Source organism: Camelina sativa, chromosome 2 (genome assembly GCF_030686135.1).
Source record: "Camelina sativa cultivar CO46 ecotype springtype chromosome 2, ASM3068613v1".
Classification (NCBI taxonomy): Eukaryota; Viridiplantae; Streptophyta; class Magnoliopsida; order Brassicales; family Brassicaceae; genus Camelina; species Camelina sativa.
The window spans coordinates 24,765,049-24,786,333 of record NC_141881.1 but is presented as its reverse complement, the minus strand read 5'-3'; the positions used below and the strand labels follow the sequence as shown (position 1 = coordinate 24,786,333).

The 21,285-nt window shown below is 34.2% G+C and overlaps 3 protein-coding genes, 2 long non-coding RNA genes and 1 pseudogene across 7 annotated transcripts; 3 read left to right on the top strand and 3 right to left on the bottom strand.

Moving 5' to 3' along the window:
• Window positions 1–278: 278 nt before the first annotated feature.
• Window positions 279–2,859, top strand: LOC104732049 (uncharacterized). The gene is made up of 4 exons (XR_015582504.1): window positions 279–658; window positions 841–1,081; window positions 2,168–2,280; window positions 2,609–2,859. It is a non-coding gene; the product is annotated as an uncharacterized LOC104732049 (long non-coding RNA).
• Window positions 2,860–6,180: 3,321 nt separating this feature from the next.
• LOC104732039 (putative serine/threonine-protein kinase WNK11) lies at window positions 6,181–8,092 on the top strand. Its single transcript, XM_087489004.1, has 3 exons — window positions 6,181–6,555; window positions 6,846–7,379; window positions 7,495–8,092. The coding sequence occupies exons 1-3, from the start codon at window positions 6,553–6,555 to the stop codon at window positions 7,915–7,917; spliced, it is 960 nt and encodes a 319-aa protein (XP_087345130.1). The 5' UTR covers window positions 6,181–6,552; the 3' UTR covers window positions 7,918–8,092.
• Window positions 8,093–9,342: 1,250 nt separating this feature from the next.
• Window positions 9,343–11,116, top strand: LOC104732015 (transcription initiation factor TFIID subunit 9). 2 transcript variants are annotated; one of them, XM_087488834.1, is made up of 3 exons: window positions 9,343–9,631; window positions 10,123–10,403; window positions 10,645–11,116. In XM_087488834.1, exons 2-3 carry the CDS (start codon window positions 10,143–10,145, stop codon window positions 10,930–10,932), a joined length of 549 nt encoding a protein of 182 aa, XP_087344960.1. In that variant the 5' UTR covers window positions 9,343–9,631; window positions 10,123–10,142; the 3' UTR covers window positions 10,933–11,116. The 2 variants fall into 2 exon arrangements, with proteins under 2 accessions (XP_087344960.1, XP_087344951.1); XM_087488825.1 differs by having other exon boundaries at window positions 9,488–9,631; window positions 10,136–10,403.
• An 80-nt stretch (window positions 11,117–11,196) lies between these two features.
• Window positions 11,197–12,660, bottom strand: LOC147949169 (uncharacterized). 2 transcript variants are annotated; one of them, XR_015582421.1, is made up of 4 exons: window positions 12,329–12,660; window positions 12,187–12,233; window positions 12,047–12,097; window positions 11,197–11,471 (listed from the first exon to the last, which is right to left on the bottom strand). It is a non-coding gene; the product is annotated as an uncharacterized LOC147949169 (long non-coding RNA). The 2 variants fall into 2 exon arrangements; XR_015582422.1 differs by lacking the exon at window positions 11,197–11,471 and adding an exon at window positions 11,577–11,878 and having other exon boundaries at window positions 12,329–12,497.
• A 166-nt stretch (window positions 12,661–12,826) lies between these two features.
• LOC104755373 (receptor-like serine/threonine-protein kinase SD1-8) lies at window positions 12,827–15,950 on the bottom strand. Its single transcript, XM_087470311.1, has 5 exons — window positions 14,701–15,950; window positions 14,211–14,602; window positions 13,870–14,077; window positions 13,289–13,758; window positions 12,827–13,187 (listed from the first exon to the last, which is right to left on the bottom strand). Exons 1-4 carry the CDS (start codon window positions 15,947–15,949, stop codon window positions 13,505–13,507), a joined length of 2,103 nt encoding a protein of 700 aa, XP_087326437.1. The 5' UTR covers window position 15,950; the 3' UTR covers window positions 12,827–13,187; window positions 13,289–13,504.
• Window positions 12,963–13,432, bottom strand: LOC147949168 (receptor-like serine/threonine-protein kinase SD1-6 pseudogene; annotated as a pseudogene).
• Window positions 15,951–21,285: the final 5,335 nt, after the last annotated feature.

The window sequence follows — 21,285 nt, the reverse complement described above, 5'->3', positions numbered from 1 at the left end:
TTCTTCTACACATCATATAATTGCACATAGTTATCTAACAAATTGGTGACGATAGTATATATAATGATTTTTTGTCCAAAAAAAAAGTATATATAATGATTATTCTTTGCACAAAAAAGAAATATATATAATGAATTTTTTTTTTTTAGTTTATGATTTTAATTTGTGGTAGGTAAAATTGATTAACCAAATTCGAAAATTAACTTTACCTATATTTTAAATTGGGTTTGTTTATAAAAGTGGTATGGGTTTAAAATTTTACTTACAATTTCGTTTGGGCGTATGTTGGGTTTTTTGTTGACTTTTTATCCTCTTCCTAAACCTCTCTCTACAGATCTAATTTAACATATCTTTAACATTTCTTCTTCAGATTCTCAAATCATCGTCCCTCCGTTTCGACCACCATTTTTCCTCCTATTGATTTTAAATTCAGTTATTATTATCAGAGATTTCATTATCGAAATACACCATATAATCCAATTCACTACTTTATTCCACCAAACATATTTTGGTAAACGATTACATCCGGAAAGGAGAGAAGCAATCTGAATAGTCGAATCCAATCGATGTGTATTTTGGGTTTGATAAATATGCAAGTCCGAGGATTACGTTTGCACCCACGAGTATATCTACTCGACTAATCAAACCAATTGAGTTGGTAAGTTGCTTATTATTCTGAATTACTAATTTTAAGATTTTACTGATTCTATAGCTTCCGAATTGCTGATCTATCCTCTTCATGTTCTTATATCAAATTCGACAATTATGTTTCGCATAGCCTAATTATGATCTTTATAGATGATTGATTAACAATATGATATATGATTACTTGACATGCAGTACATGTGGAAGTCTCACCCAATCCAACCGAAGCATATAAACGAAACATCACACTATCATTAAGATATGTAGTTGTTTTCTTTAACATGTACGATTACTTAATTTTGAAGAGGTGTTATTATATTTATTGTTTAAACTGTTTTCCAATAAACTGCAGGATACCAAATGACATGTACTTTCCTGTAGACCGTTTAGTACCATACGGTATATGTGTTTGAACTTTGAAGTGATAAACAAAAAGGTTAGTTACTAATCCTTAAATTTTATTACTTTAGAAAGTATTAGAAATAACTGATTGTGATATCTTTAGTATTGTAAAATAAATGTGTAAATATTAATCAAAGATATACACGAATAACGTCCTATTTTGACTTCCATTTGAATTGACATTCGTTGCAATATGACTTGTTTTATGTATCTGTTTTGTTACATTTTTGAGGATAGGGTTTTTTGTATGTTATTCACACACCAGATACTGATGACAAAGCAGTAGTCTTAGAAGAATAAAGATAACGGTAACTCATACTAATTTATGTTTTTTTAATAATACTTCTCATAGCCTACATGAATTCTTTGGTTGATGATAGAATAATATAGAATTTTAAAATATTAGATAAACAATTTAAACGAATTCTTTACTCATTTATTTTAAAACTTTCACATGAAAAGCAAACAAACACAAATAATTCGTTCTTATAACAATTTTCTTGTATGAAGGATATTCAACTTCATCATAGGTCCTTCACTTCTAGGCCTTTAAGAAAAGAGAAAAGAAGTTTCAGACATAAATTACCATTGAACTTATTTGAAATATAAGTTGTTCGATTGTTGATTGTTCTCTTTCTTCTTTCGAAAGATTTTCCTTTTGGATCCCAAGTATAAAACACAGACAGCTCCTCGAAAGTGAGTTGTTGCAAGGTTGAGATCAAACCAAGCCTTAAAGAGTGTATTTTTATGTCTTTATCTATGGTGATCTTTAATGTCTTTATCCTTAAACATGGTTCGTAACCCAGAATATTGCTGCAGATCTAGTCAATGTGAAAGTTTCAGTGATTACCCATTGTCCAGGGATGATCATTTTCTGGAACTTTCCAAACCGTTGTTTCTTAACAGTTGCAAGAACCAAAGTACTCTATTTTAATAAGAAAAAGTATTTAACTTCAAAACACTAATCATCTAAAGTATATGTGACTTGAAAAAATTGAAATAAAGAGTTTGGTAAGCTTACTGAAATATCAGCTAAAACCATTTCGATGGTCTCTCCAGAGTAGACAGTATATTGTTTCCAAGAATGAATGATTTTCACTTGAATTCTTGAATTCTCCAGGTCGTTTTGAATGGTTTTATCAGAGCGGCATCCATTGAAGAAGGCTTGAAAGAATACAGAGGGGAGAATACTAACATCGTATTTATAGGAAGTCTTCACGTATTAAGATTTAGGTATGATGATAGTATAATTTAGGGTATATTCGTGGAATGTGGGTGGAAATCTTCCTAGTTAATTAGGTAATATATTCTTAACAATAACGATATATATTGTAGGTGCAGTTAAGGATAGAAATTTAGTCATATTCAAGTACATTACTAAAAACGCGGCTTAATAAGATTTTTGGAATATTAATACGTGATTATCTGTCAAATTAAGTAATTTAAGGAAAAAGATTGAATAGCGTAATGAATGGATTTAATTGTTTGACGTGATAAGAAGGGAGACTAATTTAATATTCTTTTTCTATAAACAATGTTTAACCTTTTGTAGCCCATTAAGGTTTTTTTGCAGCCCATAGTAGCCCATTAATCGTTTGGCGTGACGCGTTGCTACGTATGTGGACAAACTGATTTCTCTAAAGTATCCAATTAATAATTTCGGGTTATTTCTAAATTAAAACCCGACCCGTTATGTTCGAATGTCTCTTTTAACCTTAATGACTTGTCTTATGTTAAATTTCGATAGGGATATTTTCGGGTTAAATTAAAGTTGTACTTCTCTTTTACTAATATAGAGATTTTTTAAAAATATATACACGGATATTTCTATTTTTATGGTGGGGTATTATTAGACTAAAAATTGGTAGTATAAAAAAGACAGGCTAATTATTGATTGAGATTTGGGAATGATCTCATTATTAACTAGTTATGTTTTTTTAGATAATCACTACTATACATGGTACTTAAAAAAAAAAAAAATGTATCCTAAATCCTTTGATGAGTGAGTGAACGATGCTTTGGTTTTCTTGGTACTTTATCGGATGTGTGTGTTGTTGATGTGAGCGACTGTTGACGACCATTAACTAAAAACATTTGTTTCAGGTCCATTTTGAGACACTCTTGTCAAGATAACCAATTGTGCTTATTGGGACAATCATTTTTGAGGATGCTTTTTTTATTTTTATATGTCACCAAATTTTTATTATACTCCTCCTGCATCTTCTTCGGTCTTCTAAAACTAGACTCTATTTCTAAAATCTTAAACAACCAACCAACCAAATCGGTGAAATTGTGACAAAGTACAATTATCATGATTCTCATCATATGATATATCACTTATTCATCATATGATATATCACTTATTAACTGAAGCTACTCTTCCTCCTCCAAAAGTCATTTTTGTTTCATTTCAACTTAACCAAATGTCGACGATCCGATCGTCTTCTTTTTCGCTTGGAGACGATATAATAATCATTTCCATTCAAAATAATAATAATAATAATAATAATAATAATAATAATAATAATCATCTTCATTGTTTCTTCTCAACGACCGATAAAATATAGCATCATCGTGATGGTCATTCGAAATTAAGTTCTCAACCAACCAATGAAATATCTATCAATTGAATTCATAAACATAATCAGTACTTAACTTGGTGAGTGTGGGTCGATACAATTAAATTAAATGTACAATTTGCTTTACCACTTCCGAAACAAACAGTTGCTTACTTTATAGAATACATTAATATTATTATTTTCTTAGCTAGAATTTGATTCATTTAATCTGCAATGAGCGTTGTCGGAATCAGCTTTCTTGCCACTTTTAAGTTGTCACGAATATGAAAGAAAAAAAAAAAAGAGAGGAGAAAGCTTAAATGCAAACATCATCATTCAATTTCGTGTATTCTACTCCACTTCTCATTTAAATATTGATTCATTCCTTTATTTCAAAAGATTTTTAAAAAGATAGCTGAAAAAATAAATTGGATACTAGTTAGTTTGCAAGATGGTCTGAATCTTTAACCCTTTAACAAAAGAAAAAGAAATATATGATCTGATTCTTATCTGCGGATAATAATATATATTAGAAACTAGATTAAGATTTTATTGTTTTTAAAAGTTTTTTTTTGATAAAACATTATGCAATAAAATCATATGCTAAATATGAAGGCTTGAAAAAAACACATATTTTGTAAGTTTTATATTGTTAATGATTCTAAATAAGTACCCGTGATATAACACTGGTTAAATTTTATTTCGTAATCTATCTTGTAACCCATTATTTAACTTGTAACCAATCAATCTATCAATTTTGTAATCTATATTTGGTTAACGTTTGGTCTATCGATAAAATCTGTAGAAAATAAATTTGTAATTTTGTGTTTAAAGATCTTTGGAAACAACGTGATATAAGACTAAAATCTTCAAAAAATACAGTTTGGAATATCCATGATTTTATTTGTTACAATTAATATATCAAATATCAATTTGGAATATCTCTAATATTTAGGTGTAACCATTAATATTAATATATGGATTAATCTATAAACTATCTATAACCTATTTGTAACATTTGTAACTATTTATTAAAAATATAAAGTCTACAAAAATTGTGTACTTCCCCTTTATTAAAAAGGGGATGATTAATTTGATTAATTGAATTTAAACAAATTTATTTTGGGAAACTTTAGTTTGGCTACTTTGTCTTTCGATAACACATATTTGATGTTTGGTATAGTTAAAAGAACATAGCTAGAACGAATTATGATGAACTAAAAGCATCTTCAAAATATAAATATATATATATATATATATATATATATATATAATACTGAGCTAATTTGTTTGATAACAAAAAGTATGAAATAATTTGTTTTGTTCACATGCAAAAAATAAAATAATATTCATGCATTTGAAAAAAAGAAAAAAGAAAGAAGAAAAAGATAAACAAGTTGGCCAAAACCTTTAATATGTGAGTTAACGTGAACCGAAGACGATAACAGCTTCACAGTTCACATGCATCATTGCTCTTTTTATAAACTAAGTCACAGAAATCACTTAGGCTATACTTATATGGAGGGAGGCAGGGAGCCTATAATATAAGGCACAGCCGCACAGGCCACGTTTTTCAGGCCATAGTCATTCGACTTAAAATGTACATTTTGTTATAAGAATAAACTAAATGTACAAACTGCATTTGCATAAAACTTTCAATTCAAGTGTGTTAAGTTAAAGCTTATAAAAAGTACAAAATTTTGGAGAAACAAAATACCAAGTTTCAACATATTTTAATCGGTCATTAACATAATTTACTGTATTGTATCTTGCTAATTTTATGCATAAAGTATTGAAAAAAGTATTACATTGTAACTACATTTTAAGAATTTACAATGTAAGCAACTAGAGGTGTTTAATTAATGAATCTGAAATTTTATGGTTCTAAAATATTAGTAATAATTACAAAAAATTACCTTTTAGTAAAAAGAAAATAGCTGCAGGGAAAAAAATGTTGTTAAAAAAAAAAATCTTACATGGATATATTGGTACGGTTTAATTTGGCTTTTAAACGATATGTGTATCTGACCCAAAATTTAAAAGTCTGATGTGGAAGTAAAAAAAAAATGTTCATCTAAAACCGTTTTTATAGGAAAAAAGAAAAGATTATAACAGTTTTTTTCGTAAAATTTACCTAATCTTCAGTGATTGATATTATATATGATATCCATTTGATAATATCCAAATTTAAATATTTTAATCCATATATTATATATATTCATCTTGTCTAGTATCATGAAATTATAAGGAAAAACAAAAAATCAGTACCAACCAAAATTGTGTATTTGTTTTCTTTGTAAACAAGCGTCGGTCCCATGACCTCTCTAGAGAGCCGCCTTCGTGCTTTTTAACAAATTAAGAAAAACTCCAAAATTCTCTAATTAAATTAATCTTGATCGTCTAAAAACACTCCTGTTAAAAAAACCGACGGCTTAGATCATTTTTATTTCGTCACGAACTGACTTTTAATTATGTAAAGTCTACAAAATTTATTTATTTAATCATAATTTTAATTTTAAATTGACTACAAAGTCTATGCGTTTTTAAGTTCTGATACAAATTGGACTACATAAACAAAACATAAATGACCAAATCTCTATTTCAATAACGTTTACAATTTAATTTAACCCTTTTTTTTGTCCGGAGTATCAAATTATTTATTATGTTAAATATGATAATCCCTAATAAAAGTCGGTGTCAACGATTTGGTAAAAAGAGTAAAAACCTTTGAAGAGTCCAATTCCAGATATGATACGAAAAGAAAAAAATATATATTTGACTATATATTAAAAATCACACAATCTCTTCAGCTTCTTTGGTGTTGAAAAGCTTCCCTAAATCTCTCTAACACGCTCCGTTACGTTTTCTCCTTTACAAAGCCAAATTAGCCTAAAAAAGCTCTGATAAAAAGGATTTCGATAATTCTCTAACGATTCAAGCGATTTTAATGGTATGTGTTCTTCAATCTCTTTATGTGTTACATGTTTTTTTTTTTTTTTTTGGGTTGGAGTTGTTCCGTTTATTATTAGGGTTCTTATATCTGTTGTTACCCGATCTAGATGTGCATAATATATTTATTTTTCTTCGATTTGATACTAGTATTACATGCAAAACTGAATTGTAGATTTTATCTTGGTTTAAATTTTGCATTGTTCTGAAATTTTATGATGAATCTTTGTCGTTGTGAATTCTTTGTTAGTCGACTAAATCAGAATTTTTTCACTCTGTTTTACTAAACAGATGACTTGTGCGAGCGCCGATACTTTAGACAAGGACAAGGATAATGAAAAGGACAAGGACAAGGACTCGGAGTCTTTCGTGGAGGTCGATCCGACAGGTAGATACGGTCGGTACGGCGAACTTCTCGGCTCAGGGGCCGTCAAGAAAGTCTACAGAGCCTTTGACCAAGAAGAAGGCATTGAAGTGGCTTGGAACCAAGTTAAACTGAGATGTTTTTCCGACGATCCAGCCATGACCGAGAGGCTTTACTCGGAGGTCAGGTTGCTTAAGAACCTCAAGAACAGTAACATCATCGCCCTGTATAAGGTCTGGAAAGACGAGCGAAACAACACCTTGAACTTCATCACCGAGATCTGTACCTCCGGGAACCTGAGAGAGTACCGGAAGAAGCACAGACACGTCTCTATGAGAGCTTTGAAGAAGTGGTCCAAACAGATTCTCAAAGGCTTGGATTATCTCCACACCCACGAGCCTTGTATCATCCACAGAGACCTCAACTGCAGCAATATCTTCGTGAATGGCAACATCGGCCAAGTGTGTTTACAAAAATCTCTTTTCTTTTATGCTAAATTTGTAGAGATCTTTTTTTGTTTTTTTTTTGGCTAGCTAGTAACTATATTGACGTTTTGTGTCTTGATTGCAATTCTAGGTCAAGATTGGAGATTTGGGTTTAGCGGCTATCGTTGGGAAGAACCATTTAGCTCACTCGATCCTTGGGACACCAGAGTTCATGGCTCCTGAGCTATACGAAGAGAACTACACGGAGATGGTTGACATATACTCCTATGGAATGTGCGTTTTGGAGCTTGTAGCTCTTGAGATTCCATATAGCGAATGTGATAGCGTCGCGAAAATATATAAAAGGGTGAGCACTGGCCTCAAACCAGAAGCTCTGAACAAAGTTAGGGATCCAGAAGCTAAGGCCTTTATTGAAAAATGCATCGCGCAGCCGAGAGCTAGACCTTCTGCAGCTGAGCTCCTCTGTGACCCGTTCTTTGATGGTATACTAGATGATGATGACGAAGACACCGGAAACAATGACAATGATGGAGCTGGTCGTATTGTTTCTTGATGATTGTATACAATGGATGACCCCTTTGTTAATTATTGTCCTATAGATTGGGCTGTATTTTTACATTATATTTAAGCATTCTCTCATTTTATTTCCTTTTCGACTTTTCTTTCTTTGTACATAACTTTTGGTTTCGACATGAAAATTACGTATACAGTTTCTCCTTGTTTTCCAACTGATTCCAACCATGAGACAATACAACATAATCTGTATTTTTTTTAAAAAAATTGGATCTTTGAGAAAGATTTGTATAATTTATATTTTTTTTTTTTATGTTTTCACCTTTTACAAACTTTCTTAGTCCCATATACATGATCCTCTATCAATCTGATCTGTTTTTTTAATTCTTTTTCTTTTTGTTCCCAGACAAATTTCCGTAGGATCTTGAGCTTTTATCATGGCCTTGGTATTTATTAAATTCGAAGACAGTACATATCGGAATCAATTGACTAATGCTGTTTGAGTTAAAGTAAGAATATGGGTAACGATTCGAAATTTAGGTAGTAAATTTGAGTTATCTAAGGATTTAGGTTGAAAAACACACGGATCTACTATCTGGGTAGGAATTTACACTTTCAAAATAGTACGGGTTGAAATTTACCCTTTTCCCCTGTTTGGGCTAAAATAATCGATGTGTTTAAATTCTACGGAAACTATGAAAGAAATAGTCGAGTAGTTTTTTTTATTAATCAAACATCGATTACCAAGTACAAGAATCAAGCAAAGCGAATCAATCATAAACCCTAGCTGCATTTTAGAGTTGAATCATGCTTCTTGTTGTTTGTCTTTGCTCTTAATTTTATGTTGTACTAGACGAATATCTGCGCTATGCGCGGACTTATGGCTTATCATTTTTAAAATAATTTTGCTATTAGTTTGTTTTTTATATATGTAGATTTTTTATTATTGTAGAAATCTTGAAAAATATAATTTGACATTGATTTTTTTAAATATTTCACATAGGTTTTCTCATTTTATAATTGAATTATTAGATACATGCATGAACAACTTTGTTTTGAGAGATTTAAAAACATTCTACAATTCTTGTCTAAAACGTCAAAAAATATATATCAAATGAAAGCTTGATCTAAAGATTTATATTGGGAAAAATGCCAAAAAACCCCGAAGTTATTTTTATTTGGAAGTTTAATACCCAATAGTTTTGGATTGGAATAAAAATACACCAAATAATAAAAACGTGTCATTTAAAACCCGAAATAATTAATGTTGTTATTTTTATACCCACGATTTTTCAACAAAATCAAAATTCCAATTTTACCCCGATTATCTAAATAATTATTAATTTTTAATATAAAAACACTTGGTTTTCTGTTAACCATATTAGACCGAGACCTGGTTATCTACTTTTCTTTTTATGGTATAGATTTGGGTACTTATTGATGAAGCTAGGTTAAAATCTCCTCTTGTGTCTTTCATATTTTCTGATTCGTGAAGCTCTAATTCTTATCTGTTTTTGCTAAAAAAACATTTTTGAGCAAAACTGCTGTAAAAATATAGATGTAAAAGTCTAGCTTGTTGGGCTTATACCAAAACAACTTGTATTAGCGTTAATGGGCTTTCCATTTGACCTGAATCACAAAGCCAGAAAAAAAATAATCCCGGAACGCATCTTCTTCTTCTTCTTCTCTTTCAAAGATCAAGAGATCGGTTCATACAGTTCCATCTTCCAAGATTTTCCTCGGCAGTTATACAGGTACGCCATTATCGTCTACAGAACAAGTTCTTTGTTGTTGTTGTTGTTGTTGTTGTTCTTTGTTGTTAAACTTTTGGATTTCATCCCGTGAGAGATTAAAGTGAAGAGATTTTTAGTTTATATTCTCTACTTTGGTTTAGTCTTCGTTTTTCTGGAAAATGTAATTGACGAACTAGATAGAATCGATTTTAGCTCTCTGGTATTTTTTTTTCTGTTTGTAGTTTCAATCACAAATTGATATATGTCCACCAAGTGTTTGATGAAATGTCTGAAAGAAGTAAAATGCTGTTTTGGCTTGATAAGGATTCGATACTTATATAGGTTTTGGTTTTGTAACATCACTCATTAGGATTTCTCTGTGATACTAATTGCTCGCAAAGATCTTGGCTCTCGATGGGATGGTCATTTCCTATTTGACGTTTGCTTGTGTTTTTTTTTGCAACATCTGTATAAGAACGGTGCGTAATTGACTCTGTGGCTTTACTTTTAAGTTTGTTTGTTTAGGGAAAACATGGCCGGAGAAGGTGAAGAGGATGTACCTAGAGATGCTAAGATTGTGAAATCTCTGCTTAAGTCGATGGGTGTGGAGGACTACGAGCCTCGTGTGATACACCAGTTTCTGGAGCTATGGTACCGGTATGTGGTGGAAGTGTTGACAGATGCTCAGGTATACTCAGAGCATGCTAGCAAATCCAACATTGACTGTGATGATGTGAAGCTCGCTATTCAGTCCAAAGTTAATTTCAGCTTCTCACAGCCACCTCCAAGAGAGGTATGCGTTGTTGTTGACGATTTCTTGTTTCATTTTCTTGAGATTGTTGTCTGAGAAAGAGAGAGCATATGATATCACCTTAGTTACGATTTGTGAACAGTAACTAAGTTGCATTATGGAAGTATCACCTTAGTTACCACATAAGTTGCATTACGGAGAACCTCAAATGTTTTCGCTTGCTAAATCCATGTCGTTTGATTTTTGGAATCTCGATGTCTCTGTTGTTGGATGTTTGATTTAGGTTCTGCTAGAGCTTGCTGCAAGTAGGAACAAGATCCCTTTGCCAAAATCGATAGCAGGACCGGGTGTTCCTCTCCCACCTGAACAGGACACATTGCTGAGCCCAAACTACCAGCTTGTGATACCAAGGAAGTCAGCTTCCACAGAACCTGAAGAAACTGAGGATGATGAAGAAATGACAGATCCTGCACAGTCCTCGCAAGAACAGCAGCAACAACAAACATCAGACCTCCCAGGTCAAACTCCCCAACGAGTCTCTTTCCCTCTCTCTAGAAGACCCAATAAGTAGATACACAAAAAGTTTATTATGTTATGTATCAAAATGTAGTATTATGTTATGTATCTTGTGGGAAAGCGTCACGTGAGACCGTTCAAGCTTTTCTTGTATCCTCTTTTTTTCTTTCTCTAGAAAAAATCCTACTGTTGGGTGTGTTGTGACCAACTGATAAGGGAAAACATCTATTAGCAAGAAAGCCCATACATAGCCTTGAGTTCTCTAATGCGTAAGGTAAATGGAAAATGATGTGGGCTCACTCCGTTACAAATCAGGGTAAGAACAAAATTCAGATTTCAGTTAATGAATTCTTCAGCCTTTAGTTTTCAAATATATGAACATTCTTATTCTTTTTTTTTTCTTTTCTTTTTGGTAGTTTTAGAATTTGGTTGGTTACATTTTCAAGAAGACTCTGAACTTGAGGAATTAACAAATTCTTCAGCAGCTAAATGGTTTGAGAACAAATTCTTCAGCAGCTAAATGGCTTGGTTGGAGAAGTGGGAAACATGTTCTGTATCTGTCATGCTTGCAAGCCTAATCATCCTCTGAATTTGCTATTAACAAAAGAACAAAGAAACAAAACAATGGTTACTCATCATAATCCTTGTTAAGCCACACTACACAGCAAACAGAACATACAACAATGAAGACTAAGATTGTGGCTTTGCAAGTCTCTAAAGAAATCATTTTCATATAAAGTTTACCGGTTTAACAATAGAGAAAAATGGTCCAGAAACCGAGCTAAAACAAAATTACATCACCAATATTTTCTCCCACACATCCTCCGTTTTTAAGCAGTCTTGCGATCATGGTACAAATGAGACACCACAAATATTCTATGGAACACAAGAATCATAGTAACATTGTGTAGAAAGAATAGTACTTTATACAACATTATTCCATATACTTGGTGTAACATTAGAATACCACCAATATATAATTGAACATGTCCGTTTAAGTCCTAGAACATAAGCAGAAATACACAATTATGAGATTAACGGATTGTCCTAGAGCATAAACAGAAAATATACAATTTCAGATTCAACCTCCACACAAATCAGTATTTACATCAAATCTAGAAAATTGATAACAAAAAGATTATTAGTTCAAGGATTTAAGATGAGTTTACCAGGAAGATCCAATTAAGGAATGAAAGCGGTTCTTCCTCTTTCCAAGCCAACTGTACGAAAAAAAAAAAAACGATAAAGTTAGTCAAAGATTCTAATAAGAAATTGTATAATTTCAAATGTCAGAACCACAAAGCCATACCAGAGCTACAAACGCCGTAATATCCTACCAGCCACCGGATCAAACAGCTGCAGTTGAGAAATAAAACAAACCCATCATATTGATTGTTTAGAATAATAAAAAAAAAAAACAAAAAAAACCTAGTAGATGTAATCAAATTTACCTCTAGGGTGGCGATTGATTTCATCACTGGAGTTGATCTTAATCCAATAAAAACACGATAAAGAAATTCTTCACTGCCGTCTCCTCCGCCTGATCCATAGAATTGTGAGTCGAACATCTAGGTTTTTAATTATTTGGCAAAAGGTTTCGTTTCTCAATTCGTCAATTATAAATTAGAGCCATCCGAATACAAATTATAAAAGATCCAGAAAAACATGCAAATCCTCGTTTTTACCGACCCGTTTGTAATTGATCCAATGACATTCCCAGTAAGTTGGATTTATTTGATAAATGCTCCAAAAATGTATATATAGATATATATATATATATATCTTTTTTAAGTTAGGATGTTATGCAAGTTTTATAATCTCCTTGGTCAGAAATACAGATTACACTTGAAATATCAAACTAACCTAAAGAAAGGGTATGCTAGAGTTTTTTAATTAAAAAAGTTTTGTATGTTTTAGAAATACTTCACTTCTTGTGTAAAATATATGAGTGGGTAGCGCAAATGCACAAGATGAATAATAAGTAATTTAATGATGGTAGAAAACACAGTTTTAGAATTTTTAATACAAATTGAGATAAATGGTAATATTGAAAAATATGTTTTATATGTTTAATCTCGGCATGCTTCAGAGATCACCATAAAAGCCTGGCGGATTAGGCTCCGGAATCACCTCCGTTTTGCTTACGAGCATCATCAGGACCGAAGACATTATAGGTCTATCCTCAGGACGAGCTTGGACACATAAGAGACCAATTTGAAAGCACCGTCGTACTTCCTCTGATGATGGATCTGTCATATTCATGGGAGCTATGACACATGCCCACTCTCCCTTGGTCCATTTCTTCCAAGCCTGATAGTCAAATTAAGTTATTAATGTTTTTTTCTTTTCTTCTAATTGCGTTAATTGACTATAACAGAAGAGGATCGACTCTAAAATCAATCAAAACTTACGTAGCTTAGAAGGCTGAGACCATTGTTTGCCTCGGCAAATCCTTTGTTTTTCTTACCGGACAAGATTTCAAGAATCAATACGCCATAGCTGTAAACATCCGACTTTACCGAGTACGCCCCATCTTCCATGTATTCAGGAGACATGTAGCCACTGCATAATTAAATAACGATAAGCTGCTATTAATTCTTTTTTTTTTTTAAATACTGAGTGAATTCTCAATGTTTTTTTGGACTCCTTCCGACAATGGTTGTTGTCTCAACATTGCTATTGCCCCTTTCGAAGATCCGCGCCGTCCCAAAATCCGAGATCTTCGGGCGCATATCCTTATCCAGCAAGATGTTGCTCGGCTTCAGGTCCCTATGAATGATCATAGTTGCCGAATATTCGTGCAAATATAAGAGTCCGCGAGCAACACCTAAGGCAATTTCAATTCTCTCCGGCCAATTTAGCTTATCACTTTTGGTTTCGTCTACAATATTTAGATTACAAAACAAACTCTGGATCAGAATCAGATTATAGTGTCCTTAGCAGAAAAGACATTGAACTTTTATAACATATACAAGTAAAACAAACAGATTACCGAAGAGATGGAGATCGAGGCTTTTGTTCTCCAAGTACTCATATATTAACAGCTTCTCCTCACCATTAATGCAATAACCAAAAAGCCTGACCAGGTTCACGTGTTGAACCTTGGTGATCAGTGTGAGCTCGCTCTTGAACTCATCAATGCCTTGATCTGACGTATCTGACAGTCTTTTCACCGCAATTTCTTGACCGTCAAGTATTCCCTGTTAAACCACACAAATAGTTTCATATTTAAAAAAAAAAAACACAATTACTTGTGAAAAAATATGTTATGTTATATACAAACTATATATATATATATATATATATTTACTGCTTTAATAATTTATACGGTACCTTGTACACGACACCAAAACCACCTGATCCAAGCTTATTGGAAACGGAGAAATCATCCGTGGCACGGGAAATGGTTTCAAAACTCATTATTGGAAGTTCCAAATTCTCCGCTATGATTTCTGCAGAGAAGTTTTCTGTGAAAGGTATTTCATCAATAATTAATGTCAGGTCTCTGTAAACACGTAGAGTTGTATATAAAAAATGATTAAAAAGGTTTGTACTAAATAATTTACTGATGGATGATGTTGTAATTCCAATAGCAGAAGCAGCTCTTGCTCTTGCTCGCTTTTTGTAATAACAAAATATGGCAATACTAAATATGATACTAATTACAAAGCCGAGTGCAACAACACTCAGAATTATAATTAGTTTAGTGTGTGGCTTATCCTTCTCTGAAAAAAAATAATAATAGTAAACTGGATGGCTTTAACTATATATTTTTACCGATCGAACTTTATATATTAACAAGAAAAAAATATATAAAACTGACCGTGATATTTGACAAAAAGATCGTGCCCGTCGGTGACGTAATCGCTGTTGCGGACATCCAAAAGCTCTCTGGTCCAGATCACACAGCCTGATGATCCACTTTGCTCAACAGTAGTAAACGCCGTACAGTTACAATCGTTCACGCACCTCTGCTCACATTCGTTGAAACCAACTTGCCAGTCCACGAAAGCGTTCGTAGTATCGGGCAACTTGCAGTTTATCAGCCGAAAAAACTTATCATCACTACAGCTCAGCGGCTTTTCCCTCACACACCCATCTCCCCTGTTTCCCAAGGCCCATGCTTGTGGGTCCATCGGCTCAAACCCTTTCATACAGGTACACGTTGATATGTCACAGTAACTGTAAGGGCCACAATATTTATATATATCACAAGCGTCAGTCGGAGAATGCCACAACATGTCCCATGTCGAGCTGGTTTCATTCCACATGAGCTGTTGTACAGATCCTACGGAGGTCAATGTCAGTCTCGAAGTGTATTTTCTATCAGACGTCTGGAATGAAAAGGATACCTCTTCCTTGTTCGCTGTCAAGGTGAACGTTAGATACGCCAAAGGTTGATTATGTGGCACGCCAAAGGATGCCACGCCGTCCCACGGACTTAACCGGTTCATTTTGTTTCTACCATTCCAAAGGAACAATGCAGGAAAGCCTCGATTTCCACGTGCAGATTCGATATGATAAGAAAAGTCACCGCTTGACGGATCATTAAAATCTTTCCAAGAGGTCAGGAAACTATAACGCCCCGTTCTGTGCTCCCAACCGAGTTTCATCCCTGGAAGTAAAGTGTCTGTGGGAAAGTCGAAACTCTGCCATAAAAAAGCATCACGAGATTTGTTATTGGTGTGTCTCAGCACGAAATTACCATCGTCAAGAAGCTCTGCCACTATCGGAGATCTCTCACTTTCCTCTGTAACATTTGTTGACCAAACAACAGTATTAGATTCGTCGGAGAGGATGAGGTTAGATTTTCTCACTCGGATGGTTCCTGTAGGTTTGGACAGAGGTTTGTCTCTGTTTGCAACCCATACATAGGTTCTTTCAGAGATTCTCTTGAACCAAATCCCGAGATACCAACGATCCTCATCCGGGGAACTTGAGTCGGGTTTGAAGATGCCAAGCTCGAAGACATCACCATGAGACGCAATGGTTTTGTTGCCAGAGAAGGTAAAAGGTTCTTCTGATAGCAGAAAACTACCGTCGGTGAATAAAAACACAAGAAAGAATGACATAAGAAATGAAAACACTAGGAGATTTTGAGAATTATTAAATAATTTCATCATCGTATCTTTTCTTCTTCTTCTTATCTTTTTGTTTTTTTCTACTCTGTTTATTATATATCAGTATCAACCTATTGCGAGTTAAATTTTTCCATGTTGTTTTTTTGTTTGTGACACTTCAATTAATTCTCTGCAGGAATTTTTTGTCATGGCATGTGTAGATTGCTAACCATAATAATGAAAAACTAGACACGATCGAATTTATTGAACCGACCACAATCCAGTTAAAGTCAAACATCTCAAAAGATCCGATACACAGAGAGAGAGACACTACATACGCGAAGATAAAGTAAAGATGGAGTGTTTGTAGTGAGATTTCTTCAGTTGATCTAAACCTATAGCCAATTAATTACTAGCAAGCCAAACTTAACTTATCCGTCCAATTCCAACGAAGAAATTCTATATCAGATGATCCTCAACATTATATTATTAAAATAATCTCATTCTCATTAGTTAAGGTAAAATGTATAATTGGGGGTTTATATACAATTGACCAGGCCTAAACCAAAGCCTCTAAACCAGCTAATCCTAAACTATACAGACTTCAATTAAACCATAATAATATGAACTATATACAATGAAAATCATATACTATAATAGTCCCCCTCAAGATGGAGCATATATGTTGAGAAGACTCATCATGCTTATCAGCTGTTGAAAGGGAAGAGCCTTTGTGAAAGGATCAGCAAGCTGCAAATACGTGTTAACATGAAGTAACTTAAACAAACCTGCAACTAACCGTTCACGAACACTGTGACAATCGGATTCGATGTGCTTCGTGCGCTTGTGAAAAACGAATTATTGGCGATGTGAATGGCAGCCGTATTGTCACAAAACAGAAGAGTCGACTTATGTAGAGGAATCTGGAGTTCCTTGAAAAACTTAGTGAGCCAGACAACTTCATCAGTAATCAGAGAAAGACTACGATACTCAGATTCTGCAGAAGGCTTCGACACAACCTGCTTTTTCTTGGATCGCCAACAGATCAAGGATGTATGATATGCTCAAATTAAACCCTAGAGCTACTCTCTCAAATTAAGAGGTCAATGTAATACTTAGGGGTCGAATCCACAGAGACTCAAGATCAAACACAATGGATTATAGAGTTTTGTTATTACGCTAAACAAATTGAATTAATTGAAATAACAATGATATTAAATATAACTGTTGTAAATTCAGAAGATCAAAAAGCTAGGCCTAGAGATTTTCTCAGGAAATTATGAAATATTAAATCAATCAATAAATTAGGATTCAAGCAATTAAGATCAAATCTAGAACTCTAAACACTTCTGTAAAATAAATCAGTTCTCACTGCAAATATTTTCTAAATTTAAAACCAGAAAATCCAAATCTCTTTGTAAAATTCTAGGTAATAAATCAGCTTTGAAAACAGGTTTAGATTGTTCACAAAATTACTAAATCAAATCTCTTTGCAGAAAGTAATTTTGCTCATCAAAAGGTTTTATCAGGAAAATCAATTATACTCTCATATCAATTTATTTTCCTAGGTCATTAATTCTAGATGTCCAATCAAAGATTAATAATGAAGAACAACCTATGATAAAGATCTAGAAAGATATTGAATCCTAAATAAACAGATCTAACAATTCATAAAATCCCTGTGAAAAACCCTAAACCTAACAAGCAAACTACTCAGACATGTTTAATGAAGAACAAGACATAATTCTGAATAATAAGCAATTGAAATTAAAAAGAGTAAGAAGGAGTTCAAGAATTCTTCTCTACAAAGCAGATCTCTCTCTCCCAAAAGCTCTCAAAATCTCACAGGGTTGCAGAAAAAAATAAAACTTGCTAGAATAAAACTTAAGGGTTTGTAAAACCTAAAAATACTATATATATGTCCTAAAACATGTCAGGGACTTCTGTTGCAATTATGGAAGACTTTGGGCAAAATTGTAAAACTTTCAATTTTTGGCTCTCTCGTCGGTTTGGACTGGGTGTCGATCGACACTGGTCAGTTGATCAGACTCCAAATTGACTTCTTTGATTAAATGCTCCAAAACGATCCAAATTGCTCTATTTTGTTCATTTTCATGCCAAAATCCTAGAAAACCTGTAAAGACTCAAAACATCCTAGAAAACAAATCAAAAGACTCTAAAAGACTCTTTATATCATGGTTAAAAATCACAAAAACCATGATATATCAACTCCCCCAGACTTAGGCTTTGCTTGCTCTCAAGCAAAACATAAGCTTTAGACATGTGAAAGAGGTTTGAAAACAGGGAACTCACTCAACTGCATGATGATTCTTATTCACACTCTTCATCTACCTGACTCAAGAACTTACTTCTTATACTCAACCATGATAAGCATCAACATTTCTTACTCAAATCCCACAATCCTCTGGAATCTCTGAAATCTCCATTGTCATCTCATTACATAAATTAAAGCAAGTACAGGTGAGTTCTTACCTTGGGTGTATTCATCAGTGGCATATGGATTCTCTTCAGGCCAAGACATTCTTCTTACATCTCCTTTCCTCTCCTTTTTCTCACTTCCAAATTTTTTTCTTTTCTCTCTTTTCTTAATCAAAGGTGTAAGCGAATACCAGGGTCATCGGTAATTTATCTACCCCTCGCTTCAAAGCTTTGTGTGATTATTCGACTCAAAAGTAGAATAATAAGGTCACATGTAATTTACCTACCTCTCTAAACTGATCAAAATCATCTCATCTTTTATTCACTTTTTTTTTTTTTTTTTTTTTTCTAAGTACTGAAGGGAAGAGAGAGGGGAGACATACTTTGAAAATTTTGCAATGTCTTGTATGGCCCGAAGAAGAAGTCTAGTCCACTGATTTCCAACCCCAAAGTAAGAGATTAAGTCCGGTTAAAATCCTGATAAAAGTTGAGACAACGTTAGATCAATCAGATATCCATTGAATAAGGGCTTTCAGGATTGTTGATAAGGCTCATAGTCTTTCTAAGCTTCAGTTCTGAGATCAAGCATAAACAAGTAATCATTAGAGTATTAGCCAAATAGGAGAAATCATTAATCAAGATCATAATTCTCAAAGATAAGAATCAAATTTTTGAAAAATTTGACTCAAACTTTATGGTTTTGACTGACACAACTGAAACTCAAAAACAAAAACGTAGTTAGTAGACAACCTCCCCCAGAATTAAACAACACTGTCCCCAATGTTATCAAGCCTAAGATTGGCAAAAGAAAAATAAAATAAATATAAATAAAAATCAAAAGAAAAAGAAAAACCTACCAGTGGGTTGCCTCCCACTAAGCGCTTGTTTTCAGTCATTAGCTTGGCTTGGCTGGAGCTCAGGCATCCGGTGAATCAGAACGTGGCATTCAATGCTTCTGAGAGGAATGTCTCTTCATCCAAGGTGGTGTATAAGCTTTAGGTGCATGAGGTCTGCCAAGGAAGTGAGGAACATGACCAGGACGAGACTTAGGGATGGGTTTGCTTCTCTTATGTCCTACAAAATCATCAATAGAAGAAACAAACGCTCTACGATAATCTCGTGGCTTGGTTAACTGCAAAACAGTTTTTGTATCCTTGAAGGTCTTATTGATGATAATAGGAGGTTTGGGTAAAGAAGATGCATACATTTGCCTTACCTGAGGACCTTGGAGTGGGGGGCTTTCTGTCTGGGAACAGCTTTCTGAATTGAAGCATCAGTTGTGGACAAGTTCAGTCTCTGATGTGGAGGAGTGTCGACCGATGCTGATGGTGTATCAATTGACACTAAGCCTGTTGCTCGTGTAGCAGAAACTTTTTCAACAGAAAAGTCTGTCCATCAATAGTAGGAGCCCTCCTCAGCTTATCCATCTCAAAGTTCATACTCAAACCATCCACATTCAGTGCTATGTGCTCCTTCTTCACATCAATGATGGCACCAACTGTAGCCAAAAAAGATCTTCCTAAGATGAGAGGGTCTTTAGGCTCTGTATCATACATCAGCACCACAAAGTCAGTGGGAATCATGAAGTTTCCAACCTTAATTGGAATATCCTTTAAAACACCTTCAGGAATTCTTCGGGAGCGATCAGCCAAGATAAGAGAAATCTGAGTTGGCTTGAATTCTGTCATCCCAAGTCTCATAGAAACAGAATGTGGCATCAAGTTGATACTAGAGCTAAGATCACAAAGTGAGTGAGAAAACCTTCCTGCTGAGATTGAGCAATGAAGTACAAAGCTTCCAGGATCTGGTAACTTCTTAGTAGTCCTACACTGAATTGCTGCACTCACTCTCTCAGAGACAACCACTTCCTGCTTTCTCTCCTTCTTCCTCTTTACAGGCTGGTTTAACATAATTGCACTGACATCTTTTGTAAGTAGTGCTCCTTCCTCAGGGCTCAAACCATTTCATACCATTCTCTTCACAAACCGCTTAAGAGGTGGTGAAAACTTTACTGCATCAATCAAAGTCATCTCAATCATCACCTTGTCCATCATTGTCTTACATCTAGCTTCCTCCATCTCCTGCTTGGACTTTCTTGGCTTAGGAAAAGGAATCTTAGGTTGGTACACCCTCTCAACTGCTGGAACCTGAGATTTTGCAGTTTCTGGTTTCGTCTGAGATGAGTGTCGACCGACACCATCATCTGGAGCCGACAGATTTTGCGATTTCTCCCCTTTTTCTGCAGAAACAATTTCACCATCATCTTCACCTCTCACTGATATGGCATTACAAGAATGTTTGGGATTTGACTCAGTTCTCCAAGGGAGAAATCCCTCTTGCCTTTTGACAGATCCAGCTGTTTGTGCAACCTGACTTTCCAGCTTCTTGACATGAATGTTCAAAGCTTCAAACTTCCCATTAAGATCAGTGTAGACATTGTCAAGCTTCCCATTGAAAGTCACTGTCATTTGCTCCTGACCTTGCAAAAGCTGCTCAAGCATAGCTTCCATCTTACTACTTTCAGCTGTTTTTGGAGGAGGAGATTGATATGAATTATTGCCATAATTCCTTGTGTACCCAGTGCCCTATTGCTGCTGCTGATACTCTGGCTTGGAAGTGTATCCTGAAAAGTTCTCACTGTAAGCCATGTTGCCTTGCTGATTACTGAATCTCTGACCCTGATTTTCTTAGACAAAGTTGACATCTGCTTCTTCATTGTCTGTCCCAGGTTGTGGCTCAAATGTCTCAACTTCAGCAGCAAAGTGAACTGACTTCTTACCCACAAGAAGATTATGAACTGAATCAAGCTTACCATTAACAAAAGCAAGTTGGTTTGCATCAAACCCTCCATGCAATCTTTTTTTCAGTATCTGCTCTCTTAGTGCTATTGCTGGAAGCCAAATTCTCAA

What these genes read in the sequence shown, in the direction of transcription:
- LOC104732039 (XM_087489004.1), top strand. An exon ending in TGAATGGCAACATCGGCCAA is followed by an intron (nt 7,380 to 7,494) that starts GTGTGTTTACAA and finishes TTGCAATTCTAG; the next exon opens with GTCAAGATTGGAGATTTGGG.
- LOC104732015 (XM_087488825.1), top strand. Translation starts at nt 9,489, where the DNA reads ATGGGCTTTCCATTTGACCTGAATCACAAAGCCAGAAAAAAAATAATC. An exon ending in TTTCCTCGGCAGTTATACAG is followed by an intron (nt 9,632 to 10,135) that starts GTACGCCATTAT and finishes TTGTTTGTTTAG; the next exon opens with GGAAAACATGGCCGGAGAAG. An exon ending in CACAGCCACCTCCAAGAGAG is followed by an intron (nt 10,404 to 10,644) that starts GTATGCGTTGTT and finishes TGTTTGATTTAG; the next exon opens with GTTCTGCTAGAGCTTGCTGC.
- LOC104755373 (XM_087470311.1), bottom strand. Translation starts at nt 15,949, where the DNA reads ATGTCATTCTTTCTTGTGTTTTTATTCACCGACGGTAGTTTTCTGCTA. An exon ending in TCTTTTTGTCAAATATCACG is followed by an intron (nt 14,603 to 14,700) that starts GTCAGTTTTATA and finishes ATTTTTTTTCAG; the next exon opens with AGAAGGATAAGCCACACACT. An exon ending in GTTTTGGTGTCGTGTACAAG is followed by an intron (nt 14,078 to 14,210) that starts GTACCGTATAAA and finishes GTGGTTTAACAG; the next exon opens with GGAATACTTGACGGTCAAGA.